An 18,970-nucleotide genomic window follows, 5' to 3' on the forward strand; every position below is an offset into this window, starting at 1 on the left:
AAAACAATGAAGGGCATGGACCTACTTCCAATTGTTCACCAAGGGACCTGCCCAGCTGCTGGGCCAGAAAGTCACCCAGACTCCTCTGCTGTTATACAAACCCCACAGCAGAGCCCAGCCCAGGCGGTGGTGTCCCAGAGGGGTGAGCTTGGCGTGGGCCCCCCTTCTCTCATCTTGGTAGGTGTTCACAGCTGGCCTCACAGCAAGTCCAATGGAGCCACCAAGGCAGCTCCCTCGTCTCACAGCAACAGCCTGAGACCCCTGCCAGCCGACCAGGCAGATGGAGAGGCAGATGGAGTGTGTCTGTGCGTTTGGCAAACCCGCTGCTGGAGCCCCCAATGGGCCTCTCTTCTGGCCCCTCTAGAGAGACTCACTCAGCAAACACCCTATAGAGCTCAAGAGCTGGGAAAAGGATTCCCCTGAGGATCTGGTTTGCTTCCTCTTATCAAGCAAATGAGCTCATTTTCTGCTTTCCTCTGGCTGCGGGGAAGCTCAGAGCAAAGTTTTGTGCTGCAGCTTCTTCACTAGGGTGTCCCCACCCGCATGTCCCCCAGTTCAGCTCTTCCCTTATTTCCATGGGCTTTGTTTAAAAAAGTTTTTTTTAAAATCCTCACCCAAGGATATGTTTGATTTATTATTTATTTATGTATTTATTTATGTTTAGACAGAGAGGAAGGGAGAGAGAAAGGGAAACATTGATGTGAGAGAGAAACATCAATGGGTTGCCTTGTCCACGCGCTCCAACTGGGGATCAAAGCCACAACCCAGGTATGTGCTCTGACTGGGGACTGAACCTGCACCTTTTGATGTACAGGGTGATGCTCCAACCAACTGAGCTACCTGGGCTATAAATTTTTTTTTAAATACGCTCTGACTGTGCAGGAATTGGGTGGAATCTGGGGGTGACTATCCCTGGGGCATGGATAGGAGAGGATTTAGAGCTGGGGTCCTGGGACACCTCCATGGGACAGACGCTTCCCTCCTGGGATGAGGGCCTCATGTCTGTCTCCTGTCTTTCAGTGCTACCTTCTTTCCAGGGGGGGAGCCCAGGTGTGAAAATCAAACTGCATCATGCAAGTCCCATTGGAAAGCTTGCTGAGAACTTCTACCCGTTCACTTTTTTAAATAGAGGTAGGAAGAGTCAAAACTGGTTTTCATGGTCCTAGCTGGTTTGGCTCAGTGGATAGAGCATCAACCCGAGGACTAAAGGTCCTGGCTTCGATTCCGGTCAAGTGTATGTACCTTGGTTGCAGGGTCGATCCCTAGCCTCAGTCAGGGCACGTGCAGGAGGCAACCTATCAATGTGCCTCTCTCACATCGATGTTTCTCTATCTGTCTCTCCCCTTCCCTTCTACTCTCTCTATAAATCAATGGAAAAATATATTCAGGTGAGGATTAACAAATGAAATGACATGACATGACATGACATGACATGACATGACATGACATGACATGACATGACATGAAAACTGGTTTTCATGGACTGAATTTGAACCTCTGCTCCCAGAGGATGTTTTCCGGCCCTAGGCCCCAAGCTGGGGTCTGGAGTGACATATTACATGGGTGGTTCAATCTCTCTAAATCTTAGTTTCCATCTTATGAAATGAAGGGAGCGGACCAAAAGCTCCTCAGGGACCTATTGGCCACAGGCCTTTGAGGGCTGATCATGGGAAGATTCTAATGTCACATGATGCTAAGTGTTCAGCGGGAGGTTCTACAGTCCTGGGGTTTGGCTGGATGGAACCAGAGACGTCCACTCCCTGATTTACACTACCTTTCTTTATTTGTAATAAGTGGAACTCCCCTCCCCATCATGGTCGAGACCCCACAGGCGGCTGTGGTCACAGGATGATAGCCATCTGCACACAGTGGCATTGGGGTTAGTGGGTGGGTATAACTCCTGCCATCAGGACTATAGCTCAACAGACCAGCAGGAAATCTCTGTTCCCGGGGTCCCCTCTTGGTAATCCAGCTTGAGCTTTCTGGAATGGATAGACATACAGACAGACATACGGGTGGTTAGCAAATCTCAGGTGTGGTGGGAAGAGAGGGAGAGAGCTGGGGACGGGCAAGTGGAAGGTGGAGTTTCAGGGCCCCTTAGCATTCCCTCCAGCACAGGCTGACAAGGCCCAGTCACCCAAGGGCACCCAGTTGTCCAGGGTCCAGGACTCTGAGACTTCAGGGAGTTTGCTAATGCCCCCAACTCACCCTTAGTGATCTCTGGCTGCGGTGTTTTCTGTGTGTCTGAGTTGACCATTTTTGTGGGGTCACACTGAGGGCTGGGTCAGACATGTCTAAAGCATCAACCTTTCACCTGACGATCTCTAGTTCCCAGGCACGGACAGGGGAGTGGAGGCCCCCAGGGACCAGCTCTCAGCCTCCTAGTCCCACCCCCGGCCTGTTTGTGTGGAGTCACCTGGTGGCATTGAAGTCAAACCCATGAGCCCTCAGTGTTCGCTTGTTGTCATCTGTGGCATCAGGGGGCCCCCAGAGCACGCCCCGGTAAAAGCGGCCTGAGAGACAAAGGGTGGTCAGTGAGGGGTGAAGACACGGGGACTGGGAGACACACGGCACTGCCTGTTCCCAGGCAGAGGTGGATGGAGGATGCCCTGAGCCAGGGTCATGGGCAGCATACCAAGGATCCCGTCGACGTGGCTGGAGAAGCGGTCAGTGTCCCGCAGAAGCAGCCGAAGCCCCTGCCCAGGGCCGTCCCAGGACAGCAGGCCGATGGTCACTTTGTCTGGGCTGCTGAGCAGCAGGAGCCCCGCCTTGTCCATGGTCATCGTGAGGCTGTGGGGAAACCTAGGCTCCTGAGAGCAAGTAGGCATGCAGACACCCTCAGGGGACCCTGGCAGTTGGGGTGGGATGGGTGGGAGCATCCCTGTTGTGGCCTTGGGTGGGAAGTCCATTACATATTCTGAGCCTCAGTTTTCTCCTTAGCAACTGGGACCAATTAATTTAATAATATCTGGTGATCCCAGCATTTACACAACAAAGTAACGGTTCCTTTCCCTCTGTTGTCTTAGATTTGGTTCCCCACAAATTCCTTTGATATGATTCCGGGGGTATCGGACACACTCTGCCGGAGCCACTTGCCCTTGATGATCAGTGTTTACTTGTATGTTTAACATGTAGAAGGGCAAGTCTCTTCTGATTCTATCCCCGTCTTTTTTACTTAAAATAATCTCTGACAGGCTTACCTTTTTGGTTTTTTAGGAATGTTAGGCTCCTTTGAGCAAGTTGAACAAGACCCTGCTGGTACTCTGAGGTTACCTTAAAGGGACCTGCACTAAGTTTCCACTGTCTCCACGAGACTCACTACAGGAGGTGTGGTCTGGTTTTCTGCACGGAGATCTGTAGCTCGTGAAAGTGTGTGGAGCCTGTCACTATGACTAAGAGGAGCTCTTTACCCCATGTTCTCCTGTGCATGTATTTATCAGACAACAGGAAACTTGAAGACCTTTTATGAAATGGGGAGATTTTCAGGTGAGCCCTCAGGTTTGCCAGGTGCTCCCTCACTTGTCAGGTGCAAACCAGGCTCCACTGAGGGGCTCAGTTAGGGGGATGGACGAGGCTCTTTGTACTCAGCACAGGCTGGGACCAGGGGGCAGTGCTCCCAGAGGGCCCGAGCCTCGGCCTCACTTCAGGCCCCTCGTGACTTCTGCACCCGGAGAGCTGCCTCTGGAAGGCTCGATGGTCAGGCAGCCCCACCCAGAGAGGTCGCCATCCACCTCCGTGACCTGCCCGCTGCCAGGGGTTGGGTGGACATTCTCCTCCTCAGAGTGTCAGGAGTACGCTAAGAGAGACTGTCCTAACCTCCCCTGGTGCAGTGCCTTCCAACTCCTCACTGTGGTCATCATTCCCTCCCCACGTAGACAGCTGCCCTCTGGCATGCCCCGTGGGCACCACCCCTTCTAATGAGCAAAGTGCTCCCTGTCACCTCCCTCATTGGGTCTCCCCTTAGCCTCTAACTCAGGCTTGGGGTGATTCTCCCCAGGTATGAGTGCGGAAACTGAGGCTCAGAGGGTCTAAGCATCCTGCCCAGGGTCACACACGATCATCAGCAGTGTGGCTCCAACCCACATTGTCCCTGCATGGGGGAGGGACACGGTTAGGTGTGGCCATTCCAACGGGGAAGCCCACATCTGGTCCCCCTGGAGTCCCAGGCCACGGAGACCTGCATGTGTGGTGGCCAATGAAAGGTTGTGGGGGTATGTATGAGTGTAAGGGTCAGTGCTCAGGGGCATGACCGTGTGTGAGCAGCCAGGTCCCCGGGACAACCGCTGGTGCCCCCAGAGAAGAAGAGGTCTGGCTCTGCCCAACCGGTGGGGCGGCCCCTGCAGAGGACTCATGCCCAAGCACTTCATCCCCAAGCCTGTGGCCTCGGGCCAGCGGTCAGCACTGTCACTGGCTCACGTAGCCTCAGAGGTCACTGCTGGTATCCAGCCAGCGGCTTACCCAGGCATCACCACGAACAGCGTCTCCTTCCATTTGTACTCAGAGCTTCTTCGGCCCCGAGTCACTACCACGTGCTCAGGGGACACGTGGACCTGCAGCTGGGGATTCTTGAAAGTCACCTTGATCCGTGAGAACTGGGCCTTCTCCACCTTATACTCCCCAGTCACCTCGAGACCTGAGAGAGCCGAGAGCAGAGGTCAGCGGCAAGGCCTGGCTGGGCACTGGCCTGCACAGGAGGCGCTCCCTGATTATGTCCCCCAGAACTGTCCTTCACCAGCCCCCTTCTCACTGCCCTGTGCCCAGCATTCCCTCACACTGGAGTCTGCTTTCCACAATCTTTTCTCTCATCCCTTGGTTGCATTTGACTTTGGAAGGGCCACAAACCCTCAGTGATGGACAGGTTCAGATGAGCCCTCTGAGAAGGGAGATGGGGTCTGAGGTCCAGGAACCTTTAGAAAGCGCTGTAGTGTGCCTGGCCCTGAGCTAGGGGCCATGGCCAAGAGTGAGATGGAAAATCAGCGGTCCCCGCCCTCAGGGAGCAAACAGACTCTAGGACTGATGTGTGGAGGTGGGAGACCGTGTGTGAGCATCCCTGAGTGTTGTATGTTCCCACGTCTCATGTGACATCTCAGCTCAACCAGTATGACCCTTCTGGGCGGTGGGGAGCAAGTCTGGTCACACCCTCCCTCCTCCTCCATTCCACTCCTCCATACTCTCTAAGGTCCCACTACTTCAGGGCTCTGGGCTTCTGCCAACCGCTGCCTCTCCCTAGTAACCCCCACTTGTCTGCCAAGGCCCAGTCACTCCCGTGTGACCCCGTGCAGCCTCATATGCCCCTCCATCAGCCCTGGCCTCCCCTTTTGGGCTTTTGCCTCTAGGTCACTTTGGGCACTGCCTGCAGAGGGTATCTCTGGAAGGTGACTGGTCAGGCCTCACCTTGGTCAGGGTCTGAGAGCAGGAGTAATAATGGCCCCGAGGTGCGCTTGATGTCCACGCAGAGCTGGTCCCCGCTCTGCCCAGGCAGAGGCAGGATGACGGTGGGAGCCTGGATGGGGGCTGGGGAAGCAGATGCGATTGCTGGGGCAGGCAGAACCATCTGGAGGGCAGCGATGGGAAGGGGGGCTGAGGAGGGCAGGCAACTTACCTGGTGGTGCGGCTGTAGGGCTTGTTTCTGAAAGAGAAAGTCTTTGTTTAGGCATCCCCTTCCTCAGAGTTTGGGGGCAGGGGCAACGGAAGGATGGAATGGTGTATGGGTGTGGCCAGGGTTCCTTCTCCACTTCAACATTGAGAAACCATGTAACAGGTTCCAAGAGATTCCCAGGGCTCTCCCATCCCAGGGTCTCCCTGCTCTAGGGCCATCATCCACTCCAGGGAATCTGGTCTGGGGGCCTACCTTCCATTGTTTCGTCCACGTAATCAAGCACTGTAATAGGACCATCGGTGGAGAAAGATGCCAGTACAGGATTGGCCAGAAACGGAAAGGGAGAAGGCAGTCAGGATTCAGAGCAATCAGCATGCGCTCCAGCCATCCCTGCCACCTGCCACCCGCCAAGCTCCAGCCCTGCGACCCCTGCCCCCCATACACCCAGCCTAGGAGAGCACACTTTAGGAAAATCACTGAGGAGACAGGGTCCAGCTGGTGTTGTGGCTGGGTCTCAATCCAGCCTGGAGATCAGAAACAGCTCATGGGGCCACTCATAGCTTTGGGAATGGTGGGAGCCTTGCCTTTCTAGAAAGTTCTTGCTGAGCCAGCCTCCAGAGTGTAATGAGTCTGATTCAGTGAAAATACATGACACACTACTTCATGTCAAGCCCCACAGCAACTGTCTCTGGTCTGTGCCCAGCCCTGTGCAGGGGCTTGCTGTCATCCAAGTCTATAGGCAGGCTTACCTATCCCCGTGAGGAAATGAGGTCAGAAAGTGGCTTACCTCTCCCGCTCAGTAGCCTCAGATCCTGATCCAAATTAGAGAATGGATTAGTATGACTTGAAGCAGGATAAAATCCAGGTGGTCCCTTGAGGAACTGGTGATGAACTGGAGTGAACGGGGAACCTGCACCTTTAGAAAAGTTGACACCTGCAGTCTTTGCTCAAGTGGAGTCATGGGGCCCCACCGCCAGGGCTCTGGGACCCACCCCGGGAGACGGATGTAGAGAGGGCAGAGGGCTCCCTTCCCCACACCCACCACTCTGAGAGCCTCTCCCCGTACAACCCGGAGAAACTCAAAGCTGGGAAAAGGAACCTTCTTGAAGTCCTCCCTGCTGGGATATCAGTCACTTCCAACTACCTTGTCCCCTGAAGTTTCTTCTGCCACTAACAAAAGGTCCTGCATGGCTGCCTCCTAATCACACACACCTGAACTGAGACCCAGCCCAGCCACCAGCCAGGTGAGCCAAGCAAGCCAGTCACCCACAGTCAGGGCAGAGCCCAGCCTGTGGCCAGGGTCAAGGTTCTGTCAATCTCCCCTCCCATTACCTGCTTTTCTATTTGGTTTTCTGGGCCTTATGTGTCCCATGGCTCCATGTCTGAAGACAGTGCGACCTGGAAATCAGAGAGACCTGGGTGTGCATCCAGCTGGATGGGGACTGTGCCCCTAGCGCCAGGACAGCCAATATCTGAGCGAACAGGAGACTAAAGCACCAACGTGCTTGGGCAGACAATGCCCCCTCCTGGCAGCAGGCTGGGCTGGAGAGGCCTTGGCCAGCAACTCTGTGGGACTGGGGTCCGAGGTCCTGATACAGCCACCCGTCACCAACGCCAGCCTGTGACAGTATTAGGCCCTTACCTGAGGGAACCTTTTCTGGATAAAACAAAAAGAGAAGGGAGAGAAAGAGAGTGAGTGAGAGAGGGAGGGAGATACTATCGGGGTCATTTTCATACATTTGAAGTGCTTATTTAATGTTGCTTCCCAACCCCAGCACTGCATAGCTGCAGTGAATTTGGGAGACCTGGCCTCAGTTTCCTCATCAATGAAATGGGAAGCACCTCCTGGGGGTCCTGGGAGTCGGGGTGGCAGGGTTAGGGTCTTGGTCAGGATGTGGGGGAGGGGCTGGGGAGAAGACTGGGTCCAAATCTGCTGCCACGGAGGCTAGGAGCCCACTCTCACACCCACCACTTTCCACGGGCTTCTCAGCAACTTGAGACTGGTCTTGGCCTTCCGGTTTGGTGACCACCATGGACGTGAGGGGGGTGACAAAGCTATAGTTGAGCGACAAGCCCAGAGCTTGGGCCTCCAGGGCCTGCTTCTCAGCATCGGACGCAGAAACCCTGCAGGTAGAGAGCATCAGAGGCCCCTCAGCTCCCTGGATGCCTAGCTCCAGTCTCCCTCCCTTCCAGACCCTTAGGGGTGAGGGGCGGGGTCCCTACTGGGAGAGTCTGGAGCTCAGACTCCACACCATGACCCCCTCTCTCCATACACAGGAGATGCGCAGGCCACCTGTGCTGTCCCACCCATGAGGACCTTGGGAAGACATTGAGGCCATGTGTGGCTGCCCCAGCAGGCCCTTGGGGGTGCAGGCCACCCACATTCGCTCCAGCAGTTGGTGGATGGTCAGGTACGCCCAGAGTCTCTCCATGAAGCCGTGGAAGATGTACTTGGGCTGTCGGAACTCCTCTTCCTGCTTTGCCACCTGGGACTCCATTTGGAAGGTGATGTTCTCCGTGGGCTGGAAAGAGGGGCCCAGCCAGGCGGCAGCAGTGAGGGCCTGACGCCCGCACCTGGCCTGGCGCATCCCAGCACTTCCATGAGAATCCTAGTTGGGACTGGGCAGGTCCCCTGGATTGGCTGTGAGGACTGCATGCCCTTCGAACACGCGGGGAACAGGGAGGGAGTTTAGGGGTGGAAGGGGCTCAGCCACAGAGCCTCCAAGGATGAGAAGGACGTGGAGAGAAAGGTAGAAACGATCACAGGTGCAAAGCCAGGAACTCAGATCAGGTGCAGCTTTTGGGAAGAAGGAAAATGAGGACGGGATCTGGACCCCAGGCCAGTGCAGCAGCAGCAGCAAATGCAGTTTAAAGCAGACAGGGTCCCAAGACGGCCCACCCCAAAGGTGGCGACCCTGGGGACAGAGAGACAAGTGCCTTCCCCAGCAGTCATGGCAGAGGTGGAAGAGATCTCAGGCTTTGATAGGGTTTGGAGCCCCATGGACCCCATTAAGCTGCCCCTTGACAAAACTTGTGCCGCTGCTGGGACCAGGCACTGTCCAGTGGTGACAGCGACACGTGTGCCCAAATTTTAGAAGGACTGTTGCTTCCTTCCCCGGGGTGGGGCATCCTGGTCTCAGGCTGACCTGGCCAGCAGCCTGGGACGTGGGGCCTGAGGGAAGACAAACTCCAGCCTTTCCTGTCACAATTGCCCGGCGGCCAAAAGCCTTTGCGATGTGGATCAGACCCCATCCCCGCTGCTGGAGACGCCCTCCTCTGTCTCTCACCAGAGCCGGGCCTCCCACACCTTTGTCACTGGCAGGCCACCTGCACAAATGCCCTATCCACCTGCACAGCTATCTATTCGATGGTTTTCCTTAAGTGAACGTTAAATAGACTAACACTCTCTACTTGGCCTCCTCCCAAGCAATACGACCAGGGAAGTCCTACGTCTGGGGTTGGAGTTACATTTCTCAGAAGATACATTAGGATAAACACGTAATTACTCAAACCATGACAAGTGTGACTCCCCCTAGTCACCCTGGTTCCGCACTTTGGGAACTCCCAGCCTCCAGGATAACACCAGCAGCTAACACGTGTGGAATGTTTACCCTGGGCCAGATGTTAATCCCACGGCAGTCTCACAAGCTGGTAAGATGACCGATTCTCCTTTTCACACGGGAGCAAACGGAGGCAGGGGGAGATGCGGTGAAATCCCCAGGCCTCACCCCTCGGAGGTGGCAAAGAGGGGGTGGAAGCCAGGCTTCTGGTCACTGCATGAACTGCTCATTGTGACACGTGCCACTTATCTGAGACTCAGGCCTGTCGCAGTGTGCCCGTCTGCCATGCGTGCCTGAGACATTCCTCCATCACTTCACCATCTGATTCTGCCACCTCCTACTCATCCCACAGTTGCAGCTGAGTCCTGTCCAGGAAGCTCTCCCGAACCTCCAGGTCAGGTTGGGGCTCCCGTGCTGCTCCCCTAAGTCCCTGGGTTCATCCTGTCAGGGACAAATTCAGCATCTGGGTCTTTACTTGTTTGTGTGACGATTTACCAACGACTGTCCCACGAGGGCAATCCCTAGGGCCTAGGAAGGTTCTGGCTCAGGGCAGGTGCTCAGATTCTCTGTGTGGAATGAGGGGTCCCCTGCGGCACAGAGGCAGGGAGAACTGGGCAAGGAGAGGGCACCATGTGATGAGCTGCGGTGAGTCTTGCCTGGGCTGCAATGGGCCCCAGGGCAAGTAGGTCCTCAGTCTGCTCATCTGTGAAGTGGGAGCAGCCCTCCCTGCCTGACTGCAATCTCAGAGGGCTGGTGGAGGACAGAGGGATGTCAAACCCAGTGCCCTAGGGCACAGCAGCAACACTGACTGACTACGGAGAGCCTACCATGTGCAGGCAAGCTCAGGTGCTCTCAGGAGAGTCAGGACGTTATCTCATTGAATCCCCACCACCAGCCATGCAGTGGGGACTGAGGTCATCCATGGTGGCAGGGGGCACTTTGTTACGTGCCCAAGGTCAGTCGGCCGGAGACTGACAGGGCTGCAGTTTGAACCCAGCCCCTCTGAATGCCTGCTGCAGCCACCCTTCCACGCCGGGATGGCCGGCCACACTCACCAGCTGCCCGCTGACTTTGGCGGAGAGCACCTCAGGGCTCTGGGCCCGGAGCTTCCCGGCCACCACCATCTCGGAGCCCTTGAAGAACAGCCGGAAGCTGTCCTGCGTGACCTCCTCCACGGCATTGCCTGGGTACTCGAAGGTCACTGCGGTCAGCAGGGGGTTGGCCACCTCCTGGTAGAAGTCCTGCAGAGTGGGGGGTGTCACCAGGGCCAGGCAGGGTCATCCCAGACTCACCCAGCCCTCAGGGGTAGGCTGGCACCTGCAGCTGCAGGGCGGAGTCCGAGTCCTCGTAGATGCGCCGAGCCAGGCCGCCGTTGTCCAGCGCCAGCTTCTCCAGGAAGGCGTAGCTGACGTCGAAGCCAAAGCCCAGGCAGAAGAGGCTGTACTGACCGCCTATGGCCTCCTGCACATTCTTCTGGATCACCGTGGGGTTGGTCACGCCTGGACCCAGCGTTTTGGGGCAGGGGTGAGAAAACAGGGATTTGCTCAGGGGATATTTGGAATCTCAGAGCCAGAGAGGCCTCAGGGACCCCTCCTTCCCCCGGTCCCACAGCAAGCCAGGATGGAACCCCAGCAATGCCCCTGGGCAGTGTGCCCTGGAGTTGGGCTGTGCCCTCACCCACAGTGGGGTCGCCATCAGTGAGGAGGAGGAGAAGGGACACGCTCCCTGAGGGCAGCTGCTCCGCCCGGGTGGCTGTCTCCAGCAGCTGCACGGCCATCAGCATCGCATCGTTGATATTGGTTCCTGAGGGGCACACACTCTCAGGATGCCTCTCAGGCGGGGCTCGTGCCCGGAAGCCCCCACCCTGCAGGGCTGCCCTGGTGCTCACCTCCCTGGGCCTTGATGCTGTTAGCGTATTTTGTGGCCTCCTCCACGTTCTGGGTCGAAGCTGGCACCAGCGATGGCTTCCACTGGGTTGCTTCCTCGCTGAAGCTAATGAGGTTGAAGTGGTCTTCGGGCCTGAGGTCCTCTAGGATCTTGATGAGGGCTTCCCGAGTCTGGTCAGGGGAAGGGGAAACAAGGTGGGTGTCTCAGGGGGTCATTCTGGGGGGTTCATGTGCCCTGAGCTGCACCCCCAGGCCACACCTGCAGGGGCCACATGGTGAATGCTCCAGGGGCAGGGCCAGTTCTGACCTTGGTCTCTGGATGCCTCCTACCCAGGAAGCTGGAGGAGGGAGGGTCTGCCTGCTAGACCAGAGCTGACATTGTGAGGCAGCTGAGAGTTTTCCGAACCCCTGCCCCGGCCTATGTTACTCACCTGCCGGATTTTCTTGCCCATCATGGAGCCACTCGTGTCGATGACGAAGATCACATTCTTGGGTATCATGGACAGACCCTCGGGGGCAAAGTAGTGCACAAAGTAGCCATTCTCGATCTATGACCAGAGTGAGACACTCCCCAGGTGATGAGAGCTGCAGCCCTGCCCTGCCCTGCCCCACCTCCTTACCCCAGATCCCCAGGTCCCCATCCTCTCTTCATTTTAAGGTCCTCTGTCACAGTCCCACTGCTAACCTCCCCAAGTCCTCGCCATCTTTTTTAAAAAAATCTTTATTGGTGAAAGTATTACAGATGTCCCTCTTTTTTCCCCACTGGCCTCTTCTAGTCTGCCATCCCCCTCCAGTCCTTCACCACCCGATTGTCTGTGTCCATGGGTTATGCACATATGCATACAAGTCCTTTGGTTGGTCTCTTCCCACTCACACCCCGCCTCGCCCCCCGCATTCCTCACCATCTCTTAGCACTCAGTCTAGCTACTCTTCTGCTGAAAACTTCCCTCCTATGCACGACCCACTAGAACTCTACTCCACTTTGCCTCCTGTTCGTTTGAATCGCTGAGGCAATTTAGAGGTAATAAACCTTCTTTAGCAGATGAAACTTTTCTGCCTCCGAAAGGGAATTCTTTCAGGGACAGCAGAACGAAACTGCGTGTTTTCTGGCTGTTGCCCTTGGTGCACACTGACAGGCAGGAGCAGTTTTTGGCCTTTTCTTCTCCAACAGCCAGGCTCAGGCTCCTGAGGATGGAGGGATTTCCTGGTTATTCTGCTCTCCCTGGAGCCCACGCACCTGAATGGAGCCTCCAGAGAGGGTGCGGTTCACATCATAGCGGACGATGAAGTCGCCATCCACGACCGTGTCCTGTTGCTCTGCAGACTTCTGTTGCTGGGAGAGCGTCGGCTTGAATCGGATGTGAGCCTAGAGGAACGACCCACTGGGCTGATGTTGGGGAGCAGCGAGGCCACGCTCACACCCCTCACCCCATCTGAGCATCGCCCAGGATGGGGATTCCACCTTATGTCAAATGCCAGGGAACTTTCTCTCAGGCTGGGCTGCCAGGTGGACGGCCTCAGAACAGTGGATGGGTGTGAGCCAGGAGCCTCAGCTCCGGAGCCGTGCCAGCAGAGCCTGGGCTGAGGATGTGTGCGATCCAGCCTCCGCCTTTCCCCTTGGTCCTGGGACCCTCAGGTCAGTGTCCTCTCCCAGGCGCCCCCCAACCTCAGGTTCAAACCAGCACCCGCCTTCCTCCTCTAGGCCTTGCCCTCGCATCTGCCACATGTCAGCGTGCACCCAGAGACCTCAGAAGCCCGCCAGCTGAGAGGTTCTGCCCAATTGTCCCGCTCTCTGGAGATCCAGGCTCACCGGGCTGCCTGAAGACAGGCCCCTCGGTACCCGCACCTCCCACCCACTGTGGCAGGCCCACCTTGGTCTGGTTCTGTGAGACGGTGAGGGCGTCTGCAAGCTCATTGGTCATGAAGGTGCTCTCTGTCTCCAGAAAGCTGATGCCCTGAGGCTCGAAGATGTGAATGTCCATCTGGAAGAAGAAATGGGTCACTGGGTTAGCCAGGAGCCAGGGCTGGCCTCTCAGGAGACAGCGGGGGCAGGAGGGCCACCCTCAGCAGCACCGGGTCCTCTAGGAGGCCTCCTGGGAGGAGGCAGTTCCAGGTACCTGCAGGTGCTTGACCAGCTGCTGGGGCTGGACTTTCAGCAGCAGCTCATACACTCCCAGACGCCGCTTGAGCAACTCCTCGTACACCAGCTCGAAGGTGACCTTGGCAGAGGGAGCCACGCTGACCGATACCTGGAACTGCTCCATCTTTCTCCCAGTGGCCCTGGGGGAGAGGGGCATCAGGCCTGCCCCTCCAGACCAGGTAGGGTATGGACACTGGAGGCAGATGCAGAACTAAAGGCAGGGGTAACTTCTGCCCCACCCCCACTGGGGTCTCCCACACCCCCTTGGGCTCACTTGACGAGGCCAGCGCTCTCCCCCCTGGCCACGGCCGCACTGTACTGCTCCTGGGCTGCATCCTTCTGCTTGATGTTCCCTGGGTACGTCACACCGTCGATGATCCTGGGGCAGGAGGGTGAGTGCTGTTGAGAGTCTGGTGGTGGGAGTGCGGGGGCTCTCTCCAATCCCCACCTCCTCCAGGGAGCCTCTCTGCAACTTGCTGTGCCTCCTACTAGAGTGACTCCTACCTTTACCAGACCTCACCCCTGTTTATTATGCGCCTACTGTGTACAAGACTGTGCAGGACCCTGGGTAAGGGCGGGCAGCCTCTGCAAGGTGTGCCCGACCTCCATCTACCCTGAGGCACGCACAACGTAAGTGAACATTCGTTTTACTGAACGGACAGGAGAGAAGGTTGCAGAGGAGGCAGGGCTGAGCTAAGTCCTGGCCTCTCTTTTCCCTTCCACTCTGGCCCCACATTCCAACTGCCCCTCCCCCTCATAGCCTGTCCCAGAGGAACCTGCAGGTGCTTTCTGAGCTGCGTGTGCACCCAGCCCTGTGCCCAGCTGTGTGGGGCAGGCTTGGGAGGAGGGAGAGGCCAGGCTCCCAGGCCAGTGGGAGACACAGGGCTAAAAGGCTTGAACCCTCTTCCCACCAGCACAGGGCAGGGAGGAATGCAGACGTGGGTGGAGGGAGGGGTGAAAGGAGGAAGGAATGGAGGGACAGATGGAATATGGATGGAGGGAGGGATGGGGGATGGAGGAAGAGAGAGAAGGAGGGAGGGGTGGAGGGATGAACAGAGGAAGGAAGGGAGTGGGCTTTGGGTGGAACATCTCTGAGAATAAGTTCCTGATAAAGCTTCTGGTTCCCTGTGCTGCCTGCAGGTGGAGTGCACACACCTCCTGTCAGCAGGCGGTCCTCTCTCCTGAGGGACAAGCGGGGAGGGGATGGCAGTGCTGGATGGGGAGGGGACCGGAGGTGGGCGGGAAGGCACCTACATGGAGAAGTTGGTGATGAAGGCTTTCTTGGGCAGCTCCATCTGGAAGGTGGCCTCCTGCATGGAATCCGCTCTGTTGACCACCCTGCTGGTGATGACCGTGTGGGCAAACCGGGAGGAGACCCTGGAGTCCACAGTGAGGCTGTAGATGTCGATGGCATTCTGGACCAGTGAAGGAAGAGGGGGGAACTGTCTCAACGCCAGCCCTGCTTGGAGCAATGCTCTTCAAGAGCTGGGTGTTGACCTAGGTCCCAAACCAAGCCCTGGCCCTACCCCCACTGAGCGATGGATGCCTCAGGCAAAACCCCGTGAGGCATTTCACATGTGGATCTTTCTCTCAAATAAGAGGCAGCTCTGTGCTCCATTCCCCACCCTACAGTGCCAGGGGCAGGGACCAGTCTGTCAACACACAGGGGATGGAAGGTGGAGCCTGAGCCCCAGTGTGTCTGGGAGTGGACTCGCACTTTTCCTGGCCCTGGTTGGGATCAGGAAGCTCAAGGTCTTAGCTCTGAACAGTGCAAGGGCAGCAAACAAGTTCTTTGATTTCTGGCGACCAGAAATGGAGGAACACAGCTCCTGCCAGTCTCCACAGGGGCCTCCAGGAGCTGGGAGAATCTGGAGGTGACCAGGGTCCAGTCTCTAAGAGCTGAGAACATTCTTTGCCCCCTTTCCCTGCAGCCGTGGGCCCCACCCCCCGTGGCCCTGCCCTGCAGCACAGGCCCTGGCCCTGCAGAGACGGTCAGTTCCCACAGGTCACTGACCCAGGCACTTGCTCTTCGACCCAGGTCTAAGGTTCGCATGTGCTCACATAAGAAGCCTTACACATCTCCTGCCAGCCTGCATACGGCACACTTGTGTACATGCCAGCTCTGTTCACCTGCACACCCAGCCTAGCAGAGGTGGGTGCCTGGCTGAGCGGCTTGTTACACACGTGAGTGTCTGCTCTGTGCCAGGCACTGTACTAAGCACTTCATGGTGTTACAGGTTCCATCTTCACAACAAACCTCTGAATAGGGTCTATTATTACCCTGCTTCAAGATGAGGAAAGGGAGACAGGAAGCATCATTACCTTGAGGCCATTCAGCCAGGGGAGGGCGAGCTGGGCTAACCATCCCCACTCCTACCCTCCCCCCACTGCCGGCCTCCAGGGGCAACTTGCTGACCTGCAATTCCCCAGCTGGAACATGGGAATAGGATCACCCCTTCTAGGGAATGGGGAGGGGAAGAGGGTGTCCATAAAGCCCTCAGGACATGCCTGGTGGATGGTCAGCACCATTTTTTGCATACACACACATCTGTGCTCCTTTGCACGCTCACCCTCACACAGGCTCTCACTCGCTCACCAGCTCATACCACTCACACTCCGGTGCGTACTCAGGTGCCCGAGGCACCCGCTACCTTTTGGGCACGGGTGGTCTGGAGGACAGCCAGCAGCGGCAGCAGGACCAGCACGATGACACAGGCGCGGGCAGAGGCTCGGGGCTTCATTTGGGCTCCAGTGCCTGGCAGGCTGCTTCTGAACGAGAGAGAAATGGGGAATGAATTAGTAACCTGCTTGCTGCTCCGCCCCTCCGGGGGCAGGTTCCGGGAAATTGGGATCTACAGGCCAAAACCTGCAGTGGACTCAGATAAGCAGGCCAACTGCGAATGTCCTGTGGACCTTGGCTGGGGGCAGACACATGTACAATAAGTCCTCAGTGTCATCAGGATAGGTACTTGGAAACGGCAACTTTAAGTGAAATGACGTATACCTGGCAAACGAGCTCAGTTCCTGTGGCATATTTCTGGTCACAAAAACATAACCAAACTTCGAAATAAAAATCCAAAATTTTGAAGTCAGCGTAAGCTATACATATATTTAAGAAAGATTTATGAAGACAGGTAAGATCATGCTTTTTCAAGTTCCTTATTCCAGTTTCGGGTTTCTGATGCCCAAAACCTCTCCCAGCAGCTGAGGGTTTAAAAGGTGAGACCCCAACCTGGATGGGACACCCCTCCATCGAAGGTCACCCTTCCACACACCCACACTCGACTGGAACGATGGAGACACACCGGTTTGTCTCACGTGCACATCTTTGGGATGTGGGAGGAAACCATGGAGAAAACCCACAAAGACATGGGGAGGACATGTAAACTCCACTCAGTGGCCCGCACTGGGAATTGAGTTTTTCCTCATCAACATTATAACCAAAAGAGGTTGAATAAAACGACCTTATTCGAGGACCTGCTACACTGAGGAAAGGCAGGCTCAGGTGGGAGCTAGGTACGGGCAGACCTTCTAAAAGGTCCAGAACCTGTCCAGGTCACCATTGCCCTTTAAAACAGTCGGTCCACCAACAAGCGCCCTGGGGCTTGGGGACACAACGGGATCCAGCCCACTCTCCATCAGCCCAGCCAGGAGGAGACAGGGGGATGGATGGGAAGAGGAGGCGGGGCAGCTTCCGGGAGGAGGGTGCCTGAGGGCCAGGTGGGTGTGACTGGGCAGTGGGGCTCTGCAGGCCCTGAGCACTCCTTGGGGTGTCTGAGTGGGGCCAGATCTGCTGGGGTCAAGGCGGGGTGGATCTGCCTTATTTCTGGGGTGACAGAGGCTGGGCCCAGGAGACCCCTTCTCTCTCCTGGGGTCCCAGGCTGCTGTTCAGGCCCCTTTAATCTAGCCAGGGCTCTGGGTTCAACTCCAGCAAGGCCCCAACACAAGACCTGCACTTTGGCAACACAAACCGAGGGCCAAAAAGATGCCAAGCCTTGTGGCCCAGAGGCCTCCCTCCGGGGACTTTACTGAACGTGTGGAACAAACAGGAAGGGACAGAGCTCCTGAAGGGGGCGATTCAGTGTGCTGCCTGTACACACGGGTGACCTACATGGAGGCAGTCATGCCAAGGGAGTCCATGAGTCACAGAGTCCAGAGCTCAGGGGCTTCCCACAAGGGAAGCCCCTGAGCTCTGGACTCCGTGACTCACGGATTGAAGGAGAAAGGGCAGATGGCGGCTCGGTCAGCACACCAAGGCAGTGCCTTGTCATGAGCCCAGACTCATGGAGGGCGGCCCCAGGGCCTGGGGTAGGATTACCAATTTTCCTTTAATAAAATTGAAATGCTTTTTATTTAAAAAGTTGGTTTTAGAGGAAGGCAGGAAGAGAGGGAGGGAAGGAGGGAAGGAGGGAAGGAGGGAAGGAGGGAAAAAGGAAGGATGAAAGGGAGAAAGGGAGGGGGAAGGAGAGGGAGTGGGAGAGAGAAAGAGACATATATGTGAGAGAGAAACATGTACCAGCTGCCTCCTGCAGGCTCCCACACGGGGGATTGAACCCACCACCTTTTGACGACTCTCCAACCAATCAAGCCATACCAGCCAGGGCTAACGTTGAAACGCTCTTAAAACAAACAGCAGTAAAACAAATAAATAACACAGTTGGCGCGTGTGTCCCTGGTGGCTCGGGGAGAGCCTAGCCCCTGGGCCAGTGGCCACAGATGGGGTAAAGATGCTGCAGACAAGTGTGGCCAGGTGCCACATCCCGGGCTGGGGAAGGAGGACTCCATGACTCTAGCTCTGGGGAGAGAGAGGCGCAGTTATCGTGGGACCCTGGGCAGTGACTGGGTTGCAGAGGCCTGGAAAGGGGTGTCCTCCATCAGCCCTGCCTTGGCCAGCGGCAGTGGCATCTGGGCCTGGGGAAGGGCAGCCTGGACTTTGGAGCTGTCTGTGGCTGCTCCCCTTCCTTCTGGGGACTCCAGCCAGAAGCCTCTTCTCTGTGCCTAACGGCACCGCTCGCCCTTTGGCTCTGACACGATTGGCATTACACAGGGCACACACCGCCTTCTACACGCTGGGGAAGAGCCTCCCCAAGGAGCCCAGTGAGCTGGCCCAGGCCCTGTCCCCACAGAAGGTCTGCTCCCTCAGGGCAGAGAACACAGGCCCAGCCTGGAAACAGCTATATGAGGAGGCCCGGCCAGGCCGGGGCGTGGGAAAGGCTCAGAGTAGCCAGCTCCACCTGCCCAGGGGACAGGCAGGGCTTCCCTACGGGCACAGCCCTGAGCCAAGCCTGGGAGCCCAGGCCCGGCCAGTCTAAACCGGGACTGTGCGTGGTCTTGCTGTCACAGCTGGATGGGCCTCTGTACTCACCTGAATCTGAGAGGTCCATGCACACAGGGGACACCGCGGCCACCTCTCCCTGCTCACTGAATTCAAGAGGAGAGGATCTCACACAAGCCCAGAACCCAGGCTTCCCAAGGCACAGGCAGAGCTGTGGGCGTGGCAAGGGGAGGTTCCCTGGAGTTGGGAGAGAGGGGAGAAGCTCAGGAGGCAGACTGCCTCTGGCCACAGAACCCTGACTTGGCTTTGTCTTGGAGGGATGCAAGATGGTGAGGAGGCAGAACAAGGGCTCAGGGGGGCGCGGCCTGCAAGGTCTCTGGCTCTTGCAGAGCCTTGGGGTCCTTAGAAGCATCTCGCTGGCTTCTGTGGAAGGCAGCGGGAGGGGGAGCCCAGGCCCCAGCTGCTTCACTCTGTACATGCGGCCTGGTTGGTGCAATGGGCCTCAGCTCA

At 56.9% G+C, this 18,970-nt stretch overlaps 1 protein-coding gene across 1 annotated transcript; it reads right to left on the reverse strand.

Annotated features, from left to right (window-relative positions):
• Nucleotides 1-1,774: 1,774 nt before the first annotated feature.
• On the reverse strand, nt 1,775-18,697 carry ITIH4 (inter-alpha-trypsin inhibitor heavy chain 4). Its single transcript, XM_079795019.1, has 24 exons — nt 18,551-18,697; nt 15,837-15,954; nt 14,440-14,600; nt 13,460-13,564; nt 13,163-13,325; nt 12,917-13,027; nt 12,283-12,411; nt 11,477-11,593; nt 11,048-11,216; nt 10,837-10,962; nt 10,477-10,658; nt 10,215-10,400; nt 7,982-8,121; nt 7,569-7,723; nt 7,242-7,256; nt 6,932-6,997; nt 6,387-6,515; nt 5,852-5,881; nt 5,603-5,629; nt 5,395-5,514; nt 4,459-4,633; nt 2,636-2,790; nt 2,417-2,513; nt 1,775-1,982 (listed from the first exon to the last, which is right to left on the reverse strand). The coding sequence occupies exons 2-24, from the start codon at nt 15,924-15,926 to the stop codon at nt 1,913-1,915; spliced, it is 2,718 nt and encodes a 905-aa protein (XP_079651145.1). The 5' UTR covers nt 15,927-15,954; nt 18,551-18,697; the 3' UTR covers nt 1,775-1,912.
• Between the last annotated feature and the right edge of the window lie 273 nt (nt 18,698-18,970).

The sequence above is a fragment of the Cnephaeus nilssonii genome (assembly GCF_951640355.1).
Source record: "Cnephaeus nilssonii genome assembly, chromosome: 17".
NCBI classification, from domain to species: Eukaryota; Metazoa; Chordata; class Mammalia; order Chiroptera; family Vespertilionidae; genus Cnephaeus; species Cnephaeus nilssonii.

What these genes read in the sequence shown, in the direction of transcription:
- ITIH4 (XM_079795019.1), bottom strand. Translation starts at nt 15,926, where the DNA reads ATGAAGCCCCGAGCCTCTGCCCGCGCCTGTGTCATCGTGCTGGTCCTG. An exon ending in AAAACCAAATAGAAAAGCAG is followed by an intron (nt 6,516 to 6,931) that starts GTAATGGGAGGG and finishes ACTTTTCTAAAG; the next exon opens with GTGCAGGTTCCCCGTTCACT. An exon ending in CCACGTCGACGGGATCCTTG is followed by an intron (nt 2,514 to 2,635) that starts GTATGCTGCCCA and finishes TTTGTCTCTCAG; the next exon opens with GCCGCTTTTACCGGGGCGTG.